Source organism: Mustela putorius, unplaced genomic scaffold (genome assembly GCF_011764305.1).
Source record: "Mustela putorius furo isolate JIRA1106 unplaced genomic scaffold, ASM1176430v1.1 tig00000407_pilon_pilon_pilon, whole genome shotgun sequence".
In the NCBI taxonomy this organism is placed as follows: Eukaryota; Metazoa; Chordata; class Mammalia; order Carnivora; family Mustelidae; genus Mustela; species Mustela putorius.
The window spans coordinates 14,146,935-14,173,613 of NW_025421373.1; the positions used below are offsets into that span (position 1 = coordinate 14,146,935).

Consider the following 26,679-nt stretch of genomic DNA (forward strand, 5'->3'; position numbering starts at 1 on the left):
AAAATTGATCGTTGTATAAAAAAGTAATAACATCTATCAATGTCTATCAACTTAAATAACGACATTAACAAATTAAAGGGGAACTGTGTGATTAAATCAGTAGTTAAAAACACATTAAGTAAGGGGCAACAGGGTGGCTCAGTCAGTTAAGTGGCTACCTTCAGGTCATGATCCTGGGGTCCTGGGATCCAACCGGGGCTTGGGCTTCCGAATCAGTGGGTCTGCTTCTCCCTCTGCTCCACCTGCACCCCCCCGGCCTCCGCTCCCAACTCATGCTCTCTGGCTCTCTTTCTCAAATAAAAAATAAAATCTTTAAAAAAAAAAATACACACTGAATTCAATAGCCATTCACTTTTAAATCTATAAACAAAAGGAAACTTCTAAAACAATATAAAGGACATTCTATTAAAAATACAATCGGCAATATTAAAAGTTAAAATTCTAAATGAATTCTTATCAAAATTGAGAAAATCCTTAAGCACTACTACTTACTCATACTGTTTTGGATATTTTGTTATTTAAAGAAAATAAACTAAGTGATAAGGCTTTTAGAAAAGAGGATTCCTTTTTTTTTTTTTTTTAAGATTTTATTTATTTATTTGATGGAGAGAGACACAGCAAGGGAGAGAACACAAGCAGGGGGAGTTGGAGAGGGAGAAGTAGGCTTCCTGCAGAGCAGTGGGCAGGGATCCCAGGAGCCTGGGATCGTGACCTGAGCTGAACACAGACACTTAATGACTGAGCCACCTGGGCACCCAAAAAGAAAGAATTCTTATTTATAGATAAAAACATTGTAGAATATTTAAGAGAATTCAAAAAAAAAACTATACTAGCTAATAAGAGAATTTTTACAAGTGAATAAATAAAAGATAAATATACAAAACCAATAGTTTTCTTTTATATTAGCAAGAACACTTAGAAATTGAAATACCCAGCTTGAAACACTGGCAAAAACTGAGAAATAATTAGGAATAAATGTAATGAAGGACATAAAATGAGACCTGAATAAATGACAAAATATACCTTATTCCTGGACCAGAGACTAACTCTTGTAAATTGATTTGTTATTCCTAAATCAATATATTTAATGTTTAGGGCATAAAATGTTTTGCACAGTACCATCATTCACCCCTATTTTTGCCATATTTACCACAGAAATTAAGTCTGCCCACCACTCTATCCAAAGTGGTTAATATACCTAATACAACAGCAACAAAAACAAAAACAAACAAAACTCCTAATAAATTTGTTGAATAAAACCCATGTCATTCACCATATTTTAAAAATAAAGAGCTAAGATCTAGAAAGGTTAAGTAACTTCACAGAGACAGATAATTCAAAGTGTACCTGAAAGGAAAATGGAAGGTTCTGTGTATGGGGATGTTGCATTTCACAAGTAAACTTTTCCTCATAATGGAAACAATATTTCTATTAGATTACATGATAGAAGGGATGAGTTCCAGGATTTGCTTGGTTACTAACTAGTGTTGTGACCTGAGTCAGGTGACTTCATTTTTTTGGATTCAAGTTTCCCATCTATAAAATTAAGGTGCTGTATAGCTGGACGATGTTAAAATTATATCCTTCATTCCTTATTGTTTAAGAGGTAACAGATCAGTGACTTAGAAAAGGAACCTTTGAGTGGTAAAACGAAAACATTAAGGTATGGAATGATATATGTGCTATCTGGGGAGAAGGGGAAAGTGAACAGGAGTATAGATGAAACAAGACTGGCCATGAATGGATAAGTGTCCAAACTGAATATATGCATTTTACTATTCTACATTTGTATATATTGGACATTTTCTGATAAAACTTTTTCTTGTTGGTAAATCAAAATGTTGACCAAAAATTATCTCTAAACCAGAAAAGTAAAGTGAGAAGTACAGATTTCATCAACTAGCAAAGCCAAATCCAGTTCTTTAAATAAAATTTAGTCTTCAAGATTCATTAGCCTTTAGCAGCAAGGTCACACCATCTTCAGCCCTTTAGCTTGATTCCCTGCTAAGTTATATCCGCAGCAGCATTATTTATGAAATTACTAATAATGGTTTTCTAAGAGACCTCATCTAGCATTTGTTTCCTCCCTTTCTTTTAAGTGGGTTGTTGTTAAATAAGAAGGGGCTGCTGCAGTCATACAAATACATCACTAGCCAAAGGGATAATAATAGTTGAAAATATCAAACTCACTCATTGTGCGTCCTCTCTGTAAAGAGAAAGGGAAAGGAGGAAGGAGGAGAGGGAAGAAGAAGAATGAGAAGATAAACATGACGATGACATAATTCACACGCCTTGCGCAGAAGTCTGCCTTCTGACACCAGAGACAATGGAGGGTATATAATCAAAGAAATTCTTAAAATAGCTGCTGCGAGGCTAGGTAGTACAGGGCTTGGAATCAATCAGAAATCTAGCTCACTTTTTTTTCAGTCCCTGGTTTGAATACATGAGTTCTAGTACATAGTTGACATTCTTAGAATTAAGCAATTATTCACAAACATATCATATGCAACATAGCAAGGAGGAAAGTATTTCTTTTCCTACAGAGCCCAAAAAATCTCAGGTAGCAATTAAAAGAAAAAATTTCTCTAAGATCAATGAAAATTGAGATTTCCAAAAAGAAAAATCTATTTCACATTCTCATGTCCCTTGCCTACGTAGAAGATTAACACTGGTGGGGACCTAGGCTGAGTGAGCTGACTTGCCAATAAATTTGCTATTGTTTTTGTCTGATATCAATTTTTTTTAGCTTCTGTTGAGGATTCTCCTTTGCAATGATTCTCATATTTCCACAGTTATGTTTCAATGTTTCCCATTTAAGAAATATTAAAAGCTAAAATTATTTTTTAAATCCTGGTAGAAGCCCTGAACTCTTTCAAAAAACTCTTCAATTGGTAAATTATTTAAAAAATGGTAAATAAAATGGGTAAAATACTTCATACATGAGATTTATGCTAGTTATATGTGATTAGATAGTGAAGACTTTGGAATTTGAGTGTGAGAGCTCTAAAAAATGAGAAGATGCAGAAAAAAAGCACATGAAAATGGTGAATCCAGCACCTTTCAAAACCCCAAGTTGAACTAAGATCATACATACAGCCTGTATCCTTCCAATTGCAATAAGCTTTATTCCACACAATGCAACAATAACTTCTTAATCAAATTTATAGGAATGCTGTAAGAGTATTTCTTTATTTTGCAGGTAGTTTTACTCCTATCATGAAAAGCATTAGTTACATACTTCCAAAAGAAGTGTGGTGGAATACAAAGTGCATAAGAGCAAAGGAAACTATGATTAAATCCCTATGTCAAAACCAGGTTACATATTGCAAACTTGAATGGTTAACTCGTGATCTGTCTCTTCATCTATAATAACAGGGATTCTATAACGTTCTATACCGATTAAATGACAATACATATACAAATAAACAGTACCTGGCCAATGGCATGTGCTTAAATAGCTATTGGTTCCCTCCTTGTGAAAATTTTAGATTTATAATTTAGCTGTGGCTTTTAAACTTTAATCATAGCTTTTAATCACCAACAAGCAGTTTCCTCCAAGTAAAAGGAAAATTCCTTATAAAACTAAAGTATCAAATATGTTAGTCTATAAATATGCTTTTAGCCTAAAAAATACTGGATATAAATAATAAAAGTAAGGATTAATTTTCAACATGCTTTCCAGATAGTCACAGATAAAAAGCACTTTTGAATAACTAAATAGTCTCCAAGTAAAGAGCAATAATAAACAGCTTATGTTTCTAATAATTTTCATAAATACTAACTTGTCTTTTTAAAAATGTATGCTCATTTGTTAAATTGTTATACAAGAAGGAATCATTCTTTGCTCTTGGAAATTTTGCAAGCATTAAATGGTCTCTAAATTGGCAGAGGAAATAAAGGTCCATCCATTGGGTCTGAGCAGTATGGGTTTTTTGTTTTCCGACACTCCCCCTTCTCTCCCCTTCCTTTTCCTCCTCTTCTCCCACCCCTTGCCAGCTAGGGATCAGTCAGTTTTTATTAGCCAGTTAGAATAAACAGAGCATGGATAGGTTCTTCCATGGTCCTTTTTTCTGTCTAGAGCAGCTGGCAAACAGAATAGACTGGGGAATCGCCCTGATGTACAGAAACCATAGAAGAACACACCCCTACATGTATTATGAAGGCTTAGGCAAATATGAGCTCAGAGGAAGACTTTACAGCAGCAAGGAAACCACGCCCAGTAACCAGATGTTAAATCAAGAACTTCTTTTATCTTGTTTTTCATGAATGTACAAGTAGGATAGCTAGGAGATACCACTATGTGAGACAGATCTCAGAACCACAATTTACAGAGATAGTGGTCAAAAACAAATCCCAAGACCCAGGACGATTGGCAAAATCAGAGTCCAGCAGGTACAGAGGATTGTGTGTGAAGGACTGTGAAGAAAAGCGTACTGTGGTCCTACTTCCTCTACGCCAGCAACATGGAGACGGTAAGTGTCTGCCTGCACCTAACTCAAATGACAGCACAGCCTGGATGACAACTCCAGAGCGTCCCACCTCCAGGAGAAGAGTCAGAAAACAACTGGGGCACAGGGCACCAGACTTCTACCTGAGAAACCTGAAGTGACTGGCAGAAGTGGACAAGAAATGTGTGACATGAGGGCTTCCCAGGTGTGGTCATAAGAAGACAAACCTAAAGATGCTTTAACATTTTCTCAACAGGATGCTGAGGCAAATGAGAATTTCTGTGTGAAGCAGACCACAGGAAAACCGGGATCTGCAGGAGAAGCGCCCGGCCATTGCCCCTCCAGAAGGGGCAAGGGGCTCTCCAAATACCCTGCACAGAAAAAGGGATCAGCTCATAGCACCACCAGCCATTTAAGAACTTTCCTGCCCTATTTCCTTGCCTTCTCAATCTCCTGAATTTTTACCCAGGTAGGTGCCAAATAGTGAACTGGGGAAGGAGGTCAAGGAAGAAAAAAGCAGACCACCACACAAAACCTTTCCCAAATGCAGCCAGCCAGGCTTGTCTCGAGCTGGGGAGTCAAAGGGAGAGGAGATGTGCCACTTTTAAACATATGGTGAAACAATGTTCATTGTTTTGAACTGGACTCTTTAAGTCTTGAATCTTTAAGTCTTTAAGTTTGTGAATTAAAGTGACCCAGTGATAGTTATGATATCGTCAGAGAATGAGCTGAAATGTCACGCAGAAGGAGACCTTCCCTAACTAAAGTTAAAGACACCACAGGAGATTAAAAATAGCTGTGTTTTTATTTCATCCCACATGTAGAGCTTGTTCAACATATTGGATACAGAAAACACACACACATGCTTGTTACAGCTGGTCTGTTCAGACACATTCACTAACGCAGAGAACAATCACCCTGAATGTGATCTTTAAAATGACCAAAGACAGCAGCACCCAACAATATTTGATAAGAGGTAACAGCTGCTAAAAGCTAAAAGAGTGGCCTCCAGAACAAAAGAGAAAAGGATTAAGTGAGGAGTAAGGCAGAGGAGTAATGCACTGCTGATCCTTTAAACAGCCCTAGATGACAGTTTTTAAAAGAAATGCAAAATAATAGAACAGAAAAGATACCAGCACTGGTAACACAATGAAAATAGTTTGAGCGTGAATTGGGATCATTCTTATGGGAAGTAATTCATTATGTGTCAAAAACCCTAAAAAACTGACCAACATATTCTACTTTTAGGAATTTATACTAAGAAAATCATCTAAGAACTATGGTTTCACTTATTTATAGAGCATAACAAATAGCATGGAAGACATGGGGAGTTAGAGAGGAGAAGGGAATTGGGGGAAATTGGAAGGGGAGGTGAATCATGAGAGACTATGGACTCTGAAAAACAATCTGAGGGGGGTCTGAAGTGGCGGGGGCGGGTGGGAGGTTGGGGTACCAGGTGGTGGGTATTATAGAGGGCACGGATTGCATGGAGCACTGGGTGTGGTGAAAAAATAATGAATACTGTTATGCTGAAAATAAATAAATTAATATTAAAAGAAAAGAACTATATGAAGACAAAAGTTCAAAAATATTATTAATGGTATTAATACAGGAGAGTAGCTTTCAGATTAGAAAACAGGCAATACAGGACTGTGATCTCTGAGAGAAGGAAAACCAATGAGGTAGGCCTACAAATGCCCCAGCCTACTGATTAGAAAGAGGAACCCAGTACAAAGAGGGGAACGAACCCAAGTGGGACCCAGTAACCCTGCTGGGTTCAGAAAGACCTAGTCAACTAGAATTTGACTAGAAATCTCAAAATACCAAAACAGGTTGCTATACATAGAGAGAGTTCACAAGATTTGCAAAGGATTCACTTCAAGTCTTTGGCAGAGTACCAATGTGTGTATATATGAAAAGAAATTATTCAAGGCCTGGAAAAGAAGCAACAGGAAGTATTAACCAAAATACTACCCAGAATTCACACAGGTGTGGGAACAATTCATATTCCTACTAGCCTGAGGGGAAAGGCCTTGTAATACGTGGGGCATCAGGTAAAGTGCTCAAAAGGAAATCACATTAGTAGTGGTGTTAACTACACTGAAACTAAAGGCTTCTCTCAACTAACCTTAAAGCAAAGTTGAAAAGCAAATATTGAAAGAATCAACCTGAGTGACATCTATAAGACTTGCAGTGTAAGAAACATCAAAGGAGGTCCTTCAAGCAGAAGGACAATAACATCAGATGGCCATCTGGATCTATGTGAAGGAGAAGTGTAGGAAAGAGCAAACATGTTGGGCAACAGATAACTTTTATATATAAATTATACTATAACAGATGAATGGATCAAGAAGATGTGGTATATATACACAATGGAATACTATGCAGCCATCAAAAGAAATGAAATCTTGCCATTTGCGACAACATGGATGGAACTAGAGCGTATCATGCTTAGCGAAATAAGTCAAGCAGAGAAAGACAACTATCATATGATCTCCCTGATATGAGGAAGTGGTGATGCAACATGGAGGCTTAAGTGGGTAGGAGAAGAATAAATGAAACAAGATGGGATTGGGAGGGAGACAAACCATAAGTGACTCTTAGTTTCACAAAACAAACTGAGGGTTGCTGGGGGGAGGGGGTTTGGGAGAAGGGGGTGGGATTATGGACATTGGGGAGGGTATGTGCTTTGGTGAGTGCTGTGAAGTGTGTAAACCTGGTGATTCACAGACCTGTACCCCTGGGGATAAAAATATATGTTTGTAAAAAATAAAAAATTAAAAATAAAATTAAAAATAAAAAAAAATTAAATTAAAAAAAATTATACTATATAATAAAAATAAAACACACTTTTTTTCTTATTTTCAATCTCTTTAAAAGAGAGTTGAATGCTTAGGACAAAAATATCAAAGTATCATGGGGTTTAAAACAAATGCAGAATAAAATGTATGACCAACAGCAGCAAACAGGATAAGGACAGGGAACAGAAGTTTACAGTGGGTGGTTCTTACATTATATGTAAAGTGATACGGTATTACTTAGACTGTGATCAGTAAAAGGTATGTATTGTAAACCCTTGAGGAACCACTGGAAGAAAACCCAAGAAAATAAGTCAATAGTGAAGAAATCATAAAAAATGGAATCATAAAAAATTGGAATCATAAAAAATGCTTAACTGACCCAAAAGAAAATAGAGGGAAAAAAAAAAAAAAACTCAGCTGGCAATTGGCAAAAAAATCATATGCTGATAGATTTAAGCCCACATGTTGATAATCACATAAATGTAAATGGCATAAACCTCCAATTAAAGGTCAGAGATAAAACTAGATAAAAGATCAAGACCTAACTATATATTAACTATACAGCTCACTTAAATATAATGACATTAATAGGTTACAGGTAGAAGAATGGAAAAAATATATATACCATGCAGAGTAACTATATTAATATCAGACAGTAGACTTCAGAATGCAAAATATTACCAGAAATAAGGTGAGCTATAATGACTGAGGTTAATTCATCAAAAGAGTATAACAGTCTTAACTGTGTACTTAACTGTGTAATACAACCAATAATGGAACTCTAAAATATACAAAGCAAAAGGTAATACAACTGAAAGTAGAAAATGCCAAATGCACAATTACAGATGAAGATTTCGTTACTCCTTTCTCAGTAACTGATAGGACATAGAAAACTTCAATGCTATCTACCTACTTGACCTGAGTTATAGGACATTCTACCCAACAGTAGCAGGATACTCTTTCCTAGTGTAGCTGCAACAGTCACTAAGATAGACTATATTCTAGGCCACAAATAAATTTCAAACTGAAATGGATGGAAACTACATAAAGTATGTTTTCTGACCTCAAGACAACTAAACTAGAAATTAACAAAGTTATATGAAAAATCACCAAGTATCTGGAAGTGAAATGACATACTTCCAAATAACCAAGTCACAGAAAAAAATCATAAAGGGAGATGAGCAAATATTTTGAAGAAAAGTGAACTGAAAATGAAAGCACCATATATAAAAATTTGTGGGATGTCACTAACACTGTGCATAGAGAGAAATTAATAGCATTACTTGCTTATATTAGAAAATAAGAAAAGTTTCAAACCAATGATCTAAGGCAGGAGCTGGCAAGCTTCTTTGTGCAGTGTTACATGGTAACTATTTTAGGCTTTGCAGTCCATACAGTCTCTGTTGAAATTACTCAGCTCTGCTGTTGCAGCACAAAAGCAGCTACAGGTAATACACAAATGAATGGATGTGGCTATGTTCCAGTAAAACTTTATTTCAAAAAGAGGCAGTGGGCCACAGTCAGCATATGGGCCACATGTGTGGAGCCCGCTAGAACATCAGCTCCCAACTGCAGAGGATTTCATGTTTTTTGTTAACTGCTTCATCTTTAAGAGGCAAGAACAGTACACGGTCCTTAATACATGCTTAATATTTGCTGAATTAACTAGTTTAATCCCCAGAACAGCATAGGAGTTAAACAGTATCATTTTATAAATGAGTATACCAAAATAAAATAATGTGCTATACCACCAGTAAGTGACAGAGCCAGTATTTAAGCCTAGGTCTAATCCCAAAATTCTGTACACTTTCCACTACATTACACTGAGATGGCAAACGTATTACTGAGTAACTATAAAAGCATAATACCGCACATACATATTTTCTCTGCCATTTTCCTTAACTCCAGTTTGTAGAACAAGACAAGTGTGTTAAATCCAGCTCTGTATCTATGTGTTACTATCTGTGCTTTAATCTTTATATTTCTGTATCTGTAACTGTTGATTTAATATTTAGACTATACTTTATGCAATTAAACCACGAGATTAAATACTTTTTGAATTTTCTAACTTTTTCCCAACTTTACTGAGATATCATTGACATCACATTGGTTAAATCTTGAACACAAACCTCCTTCGTTGTACAAACAGAAGACTAGAGTTAGCTTTATTTTAAAAAGACACAACTAGAATACCAAACCAATTTTGTGCACTCATACATCTAGCATACATGACTATACCCACTACTTGTATTTCTTCTTTTAAAATGTACAAAGAAATTTTTAAAATGTGAAGGAAAAACAAACAAAATACATCCTCTTTTCCTTTACCTTAAGACTCCCTTGTTTCAATTCTGCCCATGCAGAAGGGGCAAGCCCTTGGCTGTCATGTTGCTCACATACAGCAGCCATGGCCAGCCGGCCGCGGTTGCACGTTCTCTGTAGCTAGTTCCCATCACTGCTGACACACATCTGCTTCCCCTCACAAGTCAATAATCTATGGCAGCTGTTTTCCAAAAATAGGCATTAGGAAAGCCAGAGCAGTTCTGAATGCAGATTCAAAGGGCTACACATCTGTCCACATTTTCATAGCCTGCCTGGGGTTTTACCGTCATCACAATAATCAGGGAACTTGAAGGAGCCAATGACTATTTGGTCACATTCTCTCTCTTTGGATGTTCAGGGCAGAAATTTTAAAACTCTGTGTACAGGAGACAAACACCACATACTAAGAAGCTATCAAAGATGAGACAAAGAGAATCCATACCATTTGCCTGCCTTAAAAGCACAATGTTTACTGTAATCTGACATGGTGGTAATTGATGAGGATACCATGATGCAGAGAAACTCAAGGCTTTACAGCCACTGAAAGATTATTCAACTGACTAAAAAGATAAAAGTAAATGAAAAATGATATAATAAAGCTGAACTTTTCAGCTTAACTGCCAGATCTTGCAATAAAAATATACCTGAATTTTAATAATCAACATAAATCTTTGGGACAAAGAGAAATAGATTTCTCACTGAAACTTTATATAAAGAGGATAGGTATCTTCTCCATAACCAGTAAGAGCAAGAAATATGCCCTCAAAGGGTTTAATTTTTGGTACTTGAATATGAACTCAGGATAAGCAGGTTGTACTAGCTACTATAAAATAGTCTTGCTCAAGCCAGTGTACTTTAAGGCAAATTATTTCCTCTCTAATGTTAAGCAACAGATCACTGAAGAAGATAAAAATAGCCACTATTTATGGAGTGCTTTTGGCGGCCACTTTTCATTTTCTTCTCAATTAATCCTAACAAAAATATGTACTCTGGATTGTATGATCTGTTAGAAAGAGAAGTGAAATTCAAATTTATTACAAGCTAAAACCCATGGTCTTGATTCTTAACCTATTTTGCATTCGAAAGAGTCAAAATATCCACTATGCATCACACATGAAGAATCCAAGGAGTGTTTATCAGTTATTAAAGGAACAAAAGAAAAGCTCATCAGAAATAACACTACCAGTGTGCCTGGGTGGCTCAGGTCCAAGGAAACCAAGCATCCAGCTCTTGGTTTTGGCTCAGGTCAAGATCTCGGGGTTATGAAATTGAGCCCAGTGTTGGGCTCCAAGCTAGCCATGGAGCCTGCTCAAGATTCTCTCTCTCCCTCTCCCTCTGCCCTTCCCCATACCCCCTTCTCGAGTTCTTTCTCTCTCTCAAAAAAAAAGAAAAAAGAAAAAAGAAAGAAAAAAAGAAATGACACTACCAACTTCCACTACCAAAAGAATAGAACCAGACACAAGAACACTTTTTATGTTTAGTTTTTGTTTCTTCAGAACTCCAGAGCTCTCCGTCACTGTCCTACTAGGTCCAATCATTTGGAAACACATGGGCTCTGAGAGTATTAAGAAAATTATAAAGTAACAAACACTGATATTTTAGTCACTCACAGGAATCCCCACAGGATATGTAAAAAAGTGATACATGTTGAAAAATCTTTCCTGCACAGGAATACAGAATATATACTCTATAAGAGCTTCTAGCCTCCCTGTGCGCTAAACCATAATATAAACAAAACATAAACTGACTTTTTAAAAATGCCCACGTTCCCCGAAGGCAGAAATGTGAACATGTTTCTGCTCCATACTAATGACCACTGTGCAAACTGATTTCAAAACTTGTTAACAGTCCAGAGAAACAGATGTATTTAAAACTAGATTATTTCTGTTCATAGTAACTAATTCTATTCCCTTCTCTGCCAGGTACCCCCAATTTTCATTCTTAAGTTGTCAAATAATAATAAGCCCATTTATTTAGCTTGTACTCTATGTCAAGCTCATATACATCATATGTAAAGTGATATGTACTTTGTATACATTGTATCATTTATTCCTTTATATAAATAAAGGAGTGTTTATTTAGGAAAGGAAAATTCCTTTATTTATATAAAGGAATAAATGATACAATATAAGTATGGGAATAAGTATTCCCATAAACTTGTCAATCTGATTCACTGTACAACATTCAGGAGATCCTCCCTAATTCCTCTGAAGCCTTCAAAGGCTGCCAACTCTTATAACCATGGCTGATTTAGAATGATAAACATTTTAAAACTAAAATAACAACATATTCCATGATCTGCTAAGGGCTCTTACTATTAATGGTTCAGTGATATTTCTCCCTTATATATTTTTTTCATTATTATTATTTTAAGTAAACTCTATCCCTAATGTGGGGCTTGAACTCATGAATCCAAGATCAAGAGCAGCATGCTCTACTGACTAGCCAGCCAGTAGCCAGCTAGGCTATATCCCATACTAATTAAATTGGAAATTCTGGGAGTGGGACCCAGCTGTCAATATTTTTTAAAACTATCATGTGATTCTAATATGCAAGCAAGTTTGAGAACCAGGGCTTTAATAATTATTCAAATTTTAAAATAATAATATCTCATGGTATATTAGATCAAAAGAGCTCTCTGACACTGTCATCAACTATATTAATTCACCTTCCTCAAAAAATTACTAGAGGAAAAAATACCTAAGAGATTTCAGAAAAACTTTCAAATCATAGAACATTGGCATCAGTTACTTAAACTCCTTTTAGCTGATGAAACAGAAAAATACACAGAAACCCGTAAGTATACACACAAAAAGAGTAACTTGAGCCACCAGCCAAAATGAGCTCATACTTATGGACATGCATTATTTCTTGTTTCCGTACGCATATCACAAAGCAACAACCTGGAATGTAACAAACCACAGTCATAAATTAAGTCAACTGATTACAGTCCTTTTTCCAAAGCTGATTCTAAGTGGTTTTTCCTTGACTTAAGCCATTAGTAAATGAAAACTGCATTTTACAAGCATGTTTAAACATCACAAGTTCTGTATTCCCTAACAGAAGACAATGTGATTGATTACTTATGAGGTCACATGACCAACCAACAAGAAAGGTCTTTAATCACCATGAATAAGAAAATAGAGCATCAACACAAAATTAATGAACTTGTTAATTGTTCTTTCTGGTTATAAAAACTTAGCTATAACAAATACTGGTATTCCTTATTTTTATCAGATTTAACCCATTTATTTTTCATCTTCCCCAGTTCTCTGTTCCTTATGAAAAATTATGTTTTGGCCATGATCCCACCTTTTTAGTTCCAACTACATAGTAAACAAGTAAAGCCAAATAGTTCTCAGTAGCTGCTTTACCAAAATTTGACTAAAATATTAAATATTATTTTAAAATTTCCTTATTTTCATAATAATTATGCTGCGCTCTCATAGCAATTCAACAAGATTTTTCTTAAAAAATAATTATGGTGACCCATACTTAATTCAGAAGAAAAATGTCTACTTACAGGTATCATCCAGTTAGCCAGGTCACCATATTTGGAAACCTGCATTGCTCCTAGCATTGTTAGATTGACATGTCCCCTGAGAGAGAAAAAGGAAATATAAAGCAAATTTCACAAGCTTTGTGTCCGATTTGCTTGAAATTGCCAGCAATTAAAGTAATTCTATACCCTCCAAAATAAATTTGCTTTCTCCCACCCAACCCCGGATCTTCCAAATCAATCAGCTCAAGCTGATGTAGAGAAATAACCATTAAGAGTTCTTTAAAAAAAATTATAGCCTATATTGTCTCCAAAAACAAATTAAAAACAGGTGTACACAGTGTGTTTGTTTCCTTTGGTGAGGGGTAATGTGGCTTGATTTGAAGGTAAAAGCTAGCTAGAAAATGAAAACACAGTTTTGTAGAAAATGTTAGGATCCTCAGAAAGAACTTTAAAAATGTTTACTTCAGTATTCTCAGCACATAGATAAATACTCCATTTGGGGGGTTCTTTTAATAACAGTGAGCTCAATGTTCCAATTCCCAATGCTCAATGTGAATAATTTCCTATCTTGGTGCAGCTGAATGAGCCCATGACCATTTTCTGGCTGGGAGACGTGGCTACGTTTCGAAGCCCTGCTAACACGTTCGGGGATGACTCAGTTCATTCCATGCCATTTGAAACATGGGGGCTCCGTCGTTACATACCCTCTAATCATCGCAAATGATTCATCGCTGGAGAAGTAAGAGGCTCCTGGAAGAACAGTAACTGTTTCCTTGCCTAAACACTCATACACAAGAAAGGAAGCAAAGAGAAGAAAAAGCTATTAGATTTCTAAGAGTGGAAATCAAGCAGAGAGAGGTCTGTACCTTCTCTGTTTCCTAAAGAACTGAGGTCCCTTTAACCAGACTGCTGTGGCAATGGGGCTGTGGGGCACAGTGGGAACTGTTGCCCTGTGAAGAGGAGTATTTAGTCAGTGGCATTGTTCAGATTTGACCCTGCATGGTGATGACAGAAAGCAGACCAACTTTTGATTTTATTATTGTTTTTGAAATTCTCTACAGACAAAGCACTCCCCCATCACCTCTAACCATTCCCACCTCTCCCCAGCCCCACTCCCTCCACAAGCCCCTGGTAAATGCTGATGAGAGTGAGGGAAAAGAAGTCCCTGGAAAGCACCTGTCAGAATTCAGCGCTACTGTGAGTCACTGGAGCAAGGAGACCGTGGAACAAGCAGGAAGAAATGCAACTTCCAAGGAATGACACAGAAGATGCTCCTCAGATGTTTCTTAAAAATCAAGAAATGATCTAGAAAGCAAGTTGCCCCCTAATTTCATAATATCACTAGGCCTGAACCTCTTCTTTTATTCTCTCTCTCTCTGCCTCATATTTCCTTTCTTGGTCCTGTTTGTTAAAATCATAGGACTTTGATGAGATCAAGGAATAACATCGTAATACTGGTTCACATATCTAATGGTAACTTCCAAGAGGTCCCCTTGGAAAGACCTCTTCCACTTATACCTCATAATAAAAAGTTCAGAGCTGGAAAGATCTCCAAGATCACGCAGTCCCCACACAACCAACCCTACCACCTGACCTATATATTTCAGCTGTTTTCTTTTTGTGATCCATTTCATGTGTGTACAGTGCCCAGGAGGAGGCTTCTAGTCTTAACCAGAAAAGTGCCCACATGCCACTCTGCCAAACAGAAGCCAACTGTATGAGAATACCCCGTGCATTATCCCAGTGTAATAAAGCAGTCAAACGGAAGGGGAAGAAAAGTTATGATTCCAGGGCTGGAACAATGAAAAGCCAAACCAGAGTGGTCAGATCATGCCCAGGTGTGCAACACAACTGTACCCTCAGCTTCTCAAGCCTTGCCTGCAAGCTAAATTCTCTATCAATATCCCTCTCCACTAGAGCTCAAGTAGAGAGAAAGAGGCTATTTATATCATGCTGAAATATTTATTCCCCAAAGGAGCTGAACTCTAAACAGGGGAAACATTTTCACATCCTCCAAAGTACTATAAAGATGAAAGGTCTGGAAAATACTTTCTGGTGTGGTCAGTAGGGGCTTTTAGGTAGCACATAAAATTTGGAGGAGTAAATGAAATATTGCATGCAAAATCCTTACTACAGCACCTGGCACAGAGTACAGACTCCATAGACAAGCTTTTACTATTGTCATTTTTTTAATCCCTCACTCCAAACCTACCTATAAAAGAGACAGTGCCATCACCCCTCTGGGGATAAATGCTACAGGACCCAGCCACTGTCTCATACAGCAGAGCTAAAAGCCAGCCTGGGAGCTCTAGGTTTCAGGACAGGCGTAATACAACTAAACGTGATTCTTTTTTTTCTTTAAGATTTTATTTATTTATTTGACAGAAAGAGATCGATCACAAGTAGGCAAAGAGTCAGGCAGAGAGAGAAGGGGAAGCAGGCTCCCCACTCAGAAGGGAGCCCAACATAGGGCTCCATCCCACGGCCCTGGGATCATGACCTGAGCTAAAGGCAAATGCTTAACTGACTGAGCCACCCAGGTGCCCCTAAACTTGATCCTAACACTATTTTCATAACTAGCAAATCCGGTTCCTCACTGGTCCTGTGAGGTGGATAAGCAAGGACCAAGAATGTGTAGGGACAAAAAAGCAGAGAAACATAAAAATTTCAATTCTTTGTTCTCCATGGGCTAAATCACAATGGCTTCTAAAGGGCAATCTCCACCAGCTGACAGTACATAGAAGGCATTATTTACCAGACACAGGAAACTTGGAGATCAGTGCAAGACTCTGGCTCTCCCCATGTGATTTATGGAGCATAGCTTTAAGAGCCCAGAAAACAACTCTCATAAAAAATAGTTATTGTCAGGCACCTGCTAATACATTCTGGTGTGTTATAAATTACATTCTCTGGAAGCCAAGTTAGTTGTTAGTATTTTTAAATATCCAATATCTAAATAAAAATAGATATCCTAAAGTTGAATCCATGTTTTTCAAATATGATGCCCAAATCTGGTCAAGAAATAACGAATCAACATACAATCAATATCTTAAAGAAAAAGAACTTTTTTATTTGACTATTCCTGATTGATTTCTGTTTCCTCCAGTTTTTCTCTGCATGTGTCTAGATCCTTTCATGATATTTGGGCAAACATGGTTATTCAATTTCATAGCTACTGAGTCCTTTGGCTCTTGATTTAACACATGGTTTACTCAACATCAAGTAAATGGCTACTAGGTGCCTTAAACAGTGTTACAGACCAAACACAGATGCCCTACACTAATGGTTCTCAAATTTTAACACCCATCAGAATTACATGAAAGGCAGATCTCTGAACTAAATTCCCAGAGTTTGGAATTCAGTGGGCTTGTGATGGGGCCTGAGAATCTCTATTTGTAATAGGTCCCCGGTGATGGTGACACTGTTGCTGTCCCACACTTCAGAGAACCACTGCCCGAAGCCAAAGGAATATGCTGTTCAGCTAGAGAGAGAAATATAAATGAATAATTACAAGGCAAGATGAGAGACACTAGATGTGTTATAGGTTCAAAGGAGGGGGCATTTCTGAATCATGGAAGGATCAAATGAACTGGAGCTTTGAGGATGACACATTTCAATAGGAAATTACTGATAAGGAGATGGGGATGCAAAAAGAAGGGGACAGAACAGAAAATCTGGTGATAGGCACAGGACTATTCAATAGGTCCCGAATGCTGTACTCTTTTGTGCCTTAGTCTGCAGGCCTGCGATTCTTCAGTTGTGGCACAACAGGCTCCAGACAAGGCATTATTGACATTTGGAGCTGGATAACTCTTTGAGGGGGGCTGTTTCGGTTATTGTAGGATAATTAACAGCAGCCCTGACCTCTACCGACTACTTGTTAATAACACTGGCTATCAAAAATGTCTCCGGCCATTGTCAAATATCCCCACTTGCTTACTAAGAACCACTGCCCTGGAGGCACATGGCAGGGGCCAGGGATATTTATGAGACATGAGATTAACATGGTGGTTCTTTCTAAGGCAGTTTTAATCAAAGGTAAGTCATTTAAAACACTGTATATTAAAAGAAAACAATTAAGAAATGAGAAGAAAGCAAAATGTACATTAATAGGAAAGCTAAAACGTGAGACCCATCGGAAATTTCATAATTGCATCAGAATAATGCAAAACTTAACAGAACCTCTGAAATATTGCTATAAGCATGGCCCTCTCCACCTTTTTAAAACTTAGGGTAGCAGTGGGTATAGCTCCATGTGTAGAGAAAAAGGCCAGGAGACACTGTGTGAGTCCAGTCCCTAGCAATGGGATCCTGGGGACATCACATCACTACTCTGGGCTTCAGTTTCCCAATCTGTTCGGTAAGTTTTCACGTAAGACTCAAATGGTATCTAAGTATGAAAAAAATATGCTGCAAACAAAATGGTGCTGTAAGGTGAGGTCATTCATTTTTTCATAACCTTGAGGTTATTATTTAGAAGGGGGTGATCTTCCAGGTAACTTCCAAATTTGGGGAGTCGGGGAGATCACCAATATGTATTCTGGACTCTTTAGCTTAAAGTATTTCCTCCCTAATTAGATAGCTCCAAAGTCAAAAGCAACATAAATCCTAAGCAGAACTTTGATGAAAGAGTTAAAATATTAATAAGCTCATCTGCAACTTGGCTTCCAAAAAGCAATGAATTATTATTTTATAAAGTAGTCTAAAATTATACATGATATTTTAGAAGTTAAAATATAAAACTAGTGGCTTCAGGGGTGCCTGAGTGGCTCAGTGGGTTAAAGCCTCTGCCTTGGGCTCAGGTCATGATCCCAGGGTCCTGGGATGAAGTCCCACATCGGGCTCTCTGCTCAGCAGGGAGCCTGCTTCCTCTTTTCTCTCTCTGGCTGCCTCTCTGCCTCCTTGTGATCTCTGTCTGTCAAATAAATAAATTAAAAAACAAAACAAAACTAGTGGCTTCATTACGATTGAGCTACTTTTAAGCTCATGGAATAAAAAATAACTACTGTCCAATAATCACTGAAAAGGCTACTTTTCCAAGGAAAGTGGGTTTTATGAACTCAGGCCTAAAATGTGGAAAATGGAGTTATTCATTTTGCAAATAACTCACTAACATCATAAATTAATTAAACCAAGCAGCAAATATTTTCACAGATCAATGAGCTATTGCTAAAGGGTACAGTACAATTAAATTACAGCCTTAGTTAAATGTCATTGCTTTATCACAGTGGGCCTTTCAGGGTTGAGTCGTGTTAGCTAATTCAACTATTCAACCAGAAGCGTTTTTACTTCCAAAAATTCTAAGTATCAAACATCAATTCTGCTTGGCAGCTGGCCTTTATGTTCAGCTAATATTGCTGCTCTTCTGAGATTTACATGTACTATTTTTGAATATGAAGTAAGAATAATACTTTTGTGGGGGTAGATTGAATTCAAGAGGAAAAGAACGGTAAAAAATAAATCACACTAGAGTATAAAAATCAGCTTCTTCTGAGCAGCCCCATTGTAAGAATAACCTTCAGCCCCAAAGTGAGAATGTTGCCTCAAGCATGGGCAGTAACAATGGCCAAAGGGTCTGGCCTGTTTTTTTCTCCTCTAGGCTGCTACAAGCAACTATGTGTCACAGTCAAATAAAAGGCTTATAATAAAAGGCAAAGCATATAAATGTGGGAATAAGAGAAGGCAGGCTAGAGTGCCAGTTCAAAAGTCCCTATTACTCACATCACTGGATTATACTTAGGGGCAGAGTACATCTCTAAATACCCCCAGAACCTCTAAAGGATGCTCTTCTTCTCCAGTGATGACTGGGGGACAGCAAGTATTGTTCAGAACAGAAACACCAGTGTGCCAATCTTTTCTTCTTGCCTCTACGGATCCACTTGTCATCCTTCTCATCACAAGAAGGCAGACATATTTCAGCCTGGAATTGGCCAATGGAAGGTGCAAGAAGATGATTGAGCAGAGAAGACCTCCACCCCTCATCCAGGTTTCTGCTAGATGGCTGCATTCCTCTACCAAAGGCCATAGATCTGATTAGGTGGCCCTCCCCCACTACTGCCCCTTAAGACCTCAGGGTGATAATAACTCCCTGTGGTACTTCACCATCCTTTTCTGGTTTCCCTCAATCTTGGTCATACCCTTGTAAATGGTCCTTTCCTTTAATTCTCCTCATTACCCCATTCTCAAATGTGCCCTTATGCCCATACATAAGTGCCCTTATGTATAGGCAGGACCCTCACTGGTTGACCCATCAAAGCTCTTGCCATTATATGTAGCCCCACCTGCAATTTCTCTATTATCTTACTTTTCCCTAAGTAAGAGATGATCTTGAAGAGCAAGCCGGCAAAGAAGAGACTAAGAAGTCTTCTCTCCCCTCCGCAGTGAAAAACACAATGGAGCACTCTCCAGGAAAAAATAATCAAGACAATTAAGCCCAACTCCTTTCTCTTATTTGGCAGAGAATTAAATTAATAGCCAAGGAAAAGAGTGGAAAAACACGTGAGGGAGTTTACCTGCATTGATTAGATCTGCATCAACTTCATTTTGTAGTGGATACGGACCCTGTCAAAGCACACTGAGTTAGTAAAAGAAGTTTCTCACTGAATCACATACTAAAATCATAATATAAATAACTTCTCTAAAAACCCTGGGATAGTACTATCAAAAGACTTGATGTGAACCTTCTAAAAATAATTCCAGTATGTTCATGGCTATTTCTCATATTGATTAGTCTTTCCCACACTAATAACTGTGATAAATAAAAAATTATTTCCTAGAAATGACCAAGTTTGAAAAGAAATGTTAATATTAGAAATACAGGTCACTAAAACCAACAGTAATTATTTAGTGCCTACGATGCAGTCAGTGTTACTTGTAACTCTTCCTGGTAGCAGCCACGACCACAAACAAAATGGCTACCTTATTTGACTAGAGGGTTGCAGAGAGGCAAATTTTCATTATTTTGATATGCAGTACCTAAAGGCTCAAATTTGGAGTCCTAACCTTACTTTTCACAACATCTAAGTTTTGAAGCCTTTATTTTCCCTTTGCCTGATTACTCTCAGTTTTGCTTTTTAATGTTGTATGCATTTTTATAAGGCATCTCTACATTACTTGAATGGGGTGAGTTGTTTCATAACATAACATATAGTAAGCAAAACAGGAGGAAATGGAAAAAGGGGGTGGGAGGCATAAGAGAGAACCAAGAGTGAGGAAATCTGAGCTAGGAAATTCCAACATGCTTTCAAAATGAGGGACCAAACATGTATCATTTAAATAAACTGAAGTGGCAACTAGTATTTTAGGACTATGTAAATTTTCCCTTTAAACACTGACCATGGATAAGAGATATCAACTTATTTCCCTTGTCTTCTAAATGAGGGAATTGGTCCCTCTATGGCTGCAACATGAATCTTTTATCCAGACTCATGTCAGTTTTGCGCATCTGAAGATGGTCATGATTACCACCTCAATCAGGGCTCCTGATCATTATTTATGTTTTAAGACTAGATATACCGTTCCATATACACAATTTTTATTGCATGAACAGTTAAGGTCTACTCAGAACAACAGGAGATTAGAAATCCTATAAACTGGCCAAACTATAAATAATCTCTGCCATAGTTAACATTACATAAAAAATGTCATCCAGGAAGCAAAAATATTTCTTATTATTATAGTACTGAGTAAAAAGTATATCCAAATTCTGTGAGAATGTTGAGCTCATCTAGAAGGCTAGTCTTGAGGAAGAGAAAAATTCTTTCCTTTTGAACAACATGGCCTCAAAATGAGAATTAGGTATGAAGAACTATTTTAATTAATCGTTTGTCAAAATGTGTCCTTATTCCTCGAGTAAAAACCTTACTTTTCAGTTTCTCATTCAGAGTCTTACAGATCATTGTTTACTACAAAATTCTTTATGACCTTCACTACCTTGTCCAACCACACAAAAGTTAAGAAAGCTCATCTGAACAGGAGGACACTGTGAGGTCTCTCTGAAGCAGGTATACCAGGGGAGGAAGACACTGACATGATGGCACAGGAAGAAAAGTCAGAAAGCGCAGATAGTCAAGAAACTACCTTAAAAATAAGGCTAGGAACTTCAAGCTAACAATTCTCAGAAGATTTCACTGTATGGACTATCTCGTTTTCTATCGAGACTGAATAAATAAAACATTAATTTCTGTCTTACCAAACCCAGGATTCCATTTTCACTTTGCAGATGAACTGTGATATTTGGGCTGATAAAGTTGCTGGCCAGAAGTGGGATTCCTATGCCCAAATTAGCTGAGGAAAAAAGATGTTAAGGTCCACCGTATAAAAGGTAGAAAGATTATGCCATAAATCTGCCACATATAGAAGTCTGAACTTCTGACCTTTAAAGGCACTTGCTCTGAATGTAATCACTGAACACTCTGAACACTCTCCCATCACTCTCCAGGCGCTCTTTTGTAATCTTTTTAAAAAACAAAATCCCTAATTTTCAATAACATTAATAGGCTTTCCTGTAAAGGTATCAAAGTGGTGGATTCAGAAGTCATTTTTATTGTAAGACATTTTATTTTCATTAATGTGCTCAGCAAATTTGAACTGGTATATTATGACTGACACATTATTAAACAAGGCTTGACCTTTGTTTAAAAGTAATTTTCACTATTCAAAACTCCAACTAAAAATAACAGTGATTTAGTATTCTCAAAAAGGGTTATCATTTTTAAATTAAAATGAAAGTTTTCTGACAATACCAAAAGGTCTGTCTAAAACCACAGTGATTCCTTTGGGTCACTGAGATAACGTTCATTGGTAACTAAATCTTCTCTAAGCTATAAAGAAGATGGAGGTGGTGGCTAAGTTTCAGTGAATATAACAGACCATATAAAAAGTAGCTGAGCTAAGGAATCAACAGAGCTGAGAGTTGTTGTTTTTTTTTTTAATTTATTTTTTTCAGTGTTCCAAGATTCATTGTTTATGTACCACACCCAGTGCTCCGTGCAATATATGCCCTCCATAATACCCACCACCGGGCTCACCCAAACCCCACCCCTCTCCCCTCCAAAACCCTCAGTTTGTTTCTCAGAGCCCACAGTCTCTCATGCTTCATCTCCCCCTCCGATTTCCCCCAACTCACTTCTCTCCATCTCCCAATGTCCTCCGTGTTATTCCTTATGCTCCACAAATAAGTGAAACCATATGATAGTTGACTCTCTCTGCTTGACTTATTTCACTCAGAACAATCTCGTCCAGTCCCATCCATGTTGATACAAAAGTTGGGTATTCATCCTTTCTGATGGAGGCACAATACTCCATTGTATATATGGACCATATCTTCTATATTCATTTGTCCACTGAAGGGCTGAGAGTTTGACTCTTATTCCTCAAATGATCAAAATTGGGTCCTGATTTGTATAATGGTGTAGATTTAAACTTGCCTCTCAACACTAACAGGCAGATCAGATCAGAGATACCCACACTGCCTGAAACTGCTATCAATACTGTCCACAACCAACACAGACTGCAGGACTGGACTTAGAATTAGAACAAAGAATCATGGCACTCTGATATGAGATTCCAGGAACAGTGAGATCTTTGTGAATCAGAGCCAGAAAAAATATGGTTTGTATGTGCTGCAATATTATAGACTATGAAGGCTGGCAAGATGTCAATGAACCAAGATACTGCTTGTAGACACAGTAATTCTAAGCAGCTCTGACAACAGCTCCTTGGTTCATTTCTTACCAGAACACAATCTAGTACAGTGTTGTTTGTACTTCATTTCTCACAGTGACATACAGATCACATTGAGATATTAATTTCATTATGAGTAAGTATTTTAGATAAGGGCAACCCCAATGACAAGCTTCTTACCTGAATTCTTCCATCATATCCTATAATTTTTTCAGTTATTCAATGCTTTTTAGTAGGTCAAATATGCCAGGGATAAAGAAGTCTGGGTACTCTGGGTTGAAAAAAAGTGGGTGGAATGGAAAGACCATTTATATGAACTAATTTGCAAATATTTTTCATAGGCAATATAATAACAGCAAATAAAGAACACCTAGAAGCCATTATTATCTAAAATTAGTGGTATCATACAGTCAGTGTTTAAATGTCAGTGGGAAAACAACTGACTGATGGTCATTAGAAAACCCAGGGCCTAGCTTTTACTTGCTCAGTTAACTTGGTTGATGCTCTATCTTGCTGATATCAGAGGTAAAGAGAGGCGCTATTATATTTTCCTCCCCCACATGAATTCTCACTATAACATAAGGTATAAACTGGAAAAAGAAAAATGAGGTGTTAGAAGTAAAAATAAAGTAGAAACAGAGAGTTTCCCCAGTCAGGGTCAGTCTGAAAGAGGATATTCATGGCTGGGGGAAGCTCGCAAAATGAAGACAGTTATCATGTTTCTAGATTCTCTTTTAGGAACTTTAAGTATGCCTTTAGGCCTTTAAGTATGGCTTTTGTGTATTTACTACTCAACAAGTATTTATTTTATCAAAAACCCTTTGTATTTTATGCAATATTTGTTACTGTATAGTTCAATGTTTGATGCATTGAAAATCAGCAAAATGGCAAAGAGACTCACTGTTAAACAAATTAAAAAACTGAATGGTAACTGTACTGAATTATTTCAACCTTTTTTTTTTTTTTTTTACCAAAGTATCTAAAGCAGGATTTGATTCATTCATTGAATACCCTTACAAAGCGTTAGACATAGAAGTGTGCACTCATGGGACCCTTGCCAAAGGAAACAGGGGTTGTTAAGAAGTTGGATCTTATGTTTCAATGAATATGCAAATGTCAGAACATAGAGAAAGCAAATAGCACTGTTATAACTAGTACTTCTGAGATTTGAAACCTCATCTTGGGTAATCTCTTTTCCTAATAACCTTTAGCAAAATGCCAAATTGTACATTAGAAATCCATTGTATATTATAAAATAGCTAAGCAAATTTTGGTTGCCATTTTGTTTCAAGAAGGCAAACAGATTATAATTCCAATTTTATATACTTCAGTATCTTTAGGTTATATGGCACAATTTGTAAAAATTGATTCATTGCTTTAAAAGTTACAGCAGACTAGAAAAGAATCACTATGCAGGAGGCCTAGTAGCCTGATGAATACAGAAAAAGTGAGGGCTATGTCTCCGCCCAGCCCCAGAAAGTTAAAGGATACCATACATGCCGTCCTCAAATTCAAGAGCTGCCCGCTTGATGATACGTTCCCTTACATTATCTCCAGGTTTATCAGATTTGGTTTTTACATCCTTCTCTTTCCGGACTGATAGACGCTTTAAAATAAACAGAAATAAATTATTCATGGTTGAGGTATACCTTGTATTTTATCATTGCTGAAATATAGAATTTTACTGGAGAAAATTTAAGTCTTTCTCATTACTACTATTAGACAAATCTATAATATAATAGAGAGGGTTATATTTTTTAAAGAATAACATGGGTGGTATTTGATGACCGAAATAATTTTTTAGAAAGTGAAAGAGGTCGGATTTGTTTGAAGAAGATATACTTATTCTGTTCTGTTTTTTTGAAGCAAATAATCCCTCTATTACTGTCACACTGACTACTACTGCTATGATTCTTAAGACTTCTGAAACTGAATTCTCAGGTGCTCAAGGATTGAGCCAGAACAAAGAAAATGAAGAGACCTTGGGACTCTGTTTTTGCAGGGCTGTCAGAATATTTTTACCAGGTGTTGCTACTGCCAAGTGCATATTTCTACTTGCAGAGTCTGGACTGGTTTTGCTACAAGTGCATCACGGGAATCATAAAAATATCCAGAAACCAGCCAGGAAACTACTTCCATTACTAAATCTTCTTGACATAGACTCTGGTTTCTATTTGCAAATATCCCACATCCTTTCTCCCTAGTCCCCTAACATTAGTATTAGATTACAAAATGTCTTTGTTTGACACACAGCTGAGGGTATCTCAGATTGCCCAGTATCTCCTACTGGATATTGTCTATTCTGTTGCTGTTCCCGAGACAGCTGTGAATCTCGATATCAATTCTGGCCCAACTGAACATTCTTTATGCCCTCAGTAGCCTTAGAATACTTCCACTGCTCCTGTTACCTACTCCTTGCCATGATCTCATACCCACCAGCTGCCCAGAGCCTGATGCTAAAGGGAATGACATTCTGGACTTTATAAAGTGCAAAGCAATTCTAAGATAGACATTTCTGAATAATCAAACATTAAGTCCAGCAGGGCTAAAACCTTCTCTACCCTAGGACAGCCAGTCAAAACTATGCATTATAAATTAAGACAGTTACAGAAGCCTGAAAACAGCCCAGAGATGTCACATAACTTGGTGATATATTTGGTAAACACAAATCACTGTTGGACTGGACAATAACATAGATGATCATGTTCCCTTAGGATGGACACATGAGACTCCTACTAAGATCCAAAGCAAGACTTTCCATTCAGTTCTAATTCCTTATCATCTGGAATTGCTCCAGGGGCACATATCTCTGTTAATCGGATTTATAACTCCTAACGAAGAAGCTAAGTCAAGTACCTCAATTCTTTTCTCATATTTTTCTCCCTTTATAAGGCGATGTACATAGATCTTAGGAATATGGATGTCTTCTGGGGCAAATGATCCAATATCCACAATTTCTTCAACCTAGGCCAAAAAAAAAAAAAATTAAATACTGAGAGCTTAATTCTTAGAAAAGTGAAGTATATTTATTGCTACCTCCAATTTAGATTATATATACAAAGTAAATATATATATGTGTGTGTGTGTGTGTATGTATACATATATCTATATCTATATATCTATATCTATATCTATATGCGTGCACCTGGGTGGTTCAGTTGCTTAAGCATCCAACTCTTGATTTCAACTCAGATTGTGATCTCCAGGTTGTGAGATGGAGCCCAGCGTCCAGCTCTACACTAGGCAGGGAATCTGCTCGGGATTCTCTCTCTTCTCTCCCTCTGCCCCTCCCCCCATGCTCACGCTCTCTCTCTCTACCTCTCTCCTCTCTCAAATCAATGGATCTTTGAAAAAATAATACACACACACACACACACACACACACACATATATCAAAGAGAGACAATATATTACACACACACTTCTCAACCCTCAAAAAAAGAAGAAATTCAAATACTTATGTCTGAACATGGCATACAGAACACAAAGCTCCATAACTTAGTCTTTGCCTAAAAGAGTCTCAGTTACAAATTTGTCAAATGGTTTCTCAGTACAGCTGCTTGAACTTTCACAAATTGCAGCTCAAAACTTGAAAGCACATCCCTTAAACCCAGATTTTCAAAATTAATGGGAGATTTATCATATCAAAGACAAAAATCTGTACCAACATCTGCTTGGTCAATTGAAGCTTTTTAAATATAGATACAAATGCCATTTGTAACAGTTTTTAATTATTTCTGTTATTAGCTTCCTAGGATCGTGATAGAACTGCAATTGCTGAAATAATTTTACTTAAAGACAAATCTTAATTTCAATATGGAAATCCAAAAAGGAAATACTAACTAATAACTAGACATACTCAATGTAATTAGAATTAAAGTCATTCATAGAGCAAAAGGGCATTTTACAACAGTATGAAAAG

General features: G+C 37.1%; 1 protein-coding gene across 2 annotated transcripts in view; it reads right to left on the reverse strand.

Annotated features, from left to right (window-relative positions):
* OXCT1 (3-oxoacid CoA-transferase 1) overlaps positions 1 to 26,679 on the reverse strand; it is a 122,106-nt gene that overhangs the window by 36,853 nt on the left and 58,574 nt on the right. Inside the window, exons 8-13 of one of the 2 annotated variants that reach the window (XM_004737952.3) lie at positions 25,614 to 25,721; positions 24,249 to 24,363; positions 21,265 to 21,359; positions 19,586 to 19,634; positions 13,778 to 13,850; positions 13,095 to 13,170 (exon numbers count right to left, since the gene is read on the reverse strand). In XM_004737952.3, the coding sequence (XP_004738009.2) occupies positions 13,095 to 13,170; positions 13,778 to 13,850; positions 19,586 to 19,634; positions 21,265 to 21,359; positions 24,249 to 24,363; positions 25,614 to 25,721 (516 nt within the window). The remainder of the gene's footprint in view (positions 1 to 13,094; positions 13,171 to 13,777; positions 13,851 to 19,585; positions 19,635 to 21,264; positions 21,360 to 24,248; positions 24,364 to 25,613; positions 25,722 to 26,679) is intronic. The other variant, XM_013051519.2, reaches the window with a different exon arrangement.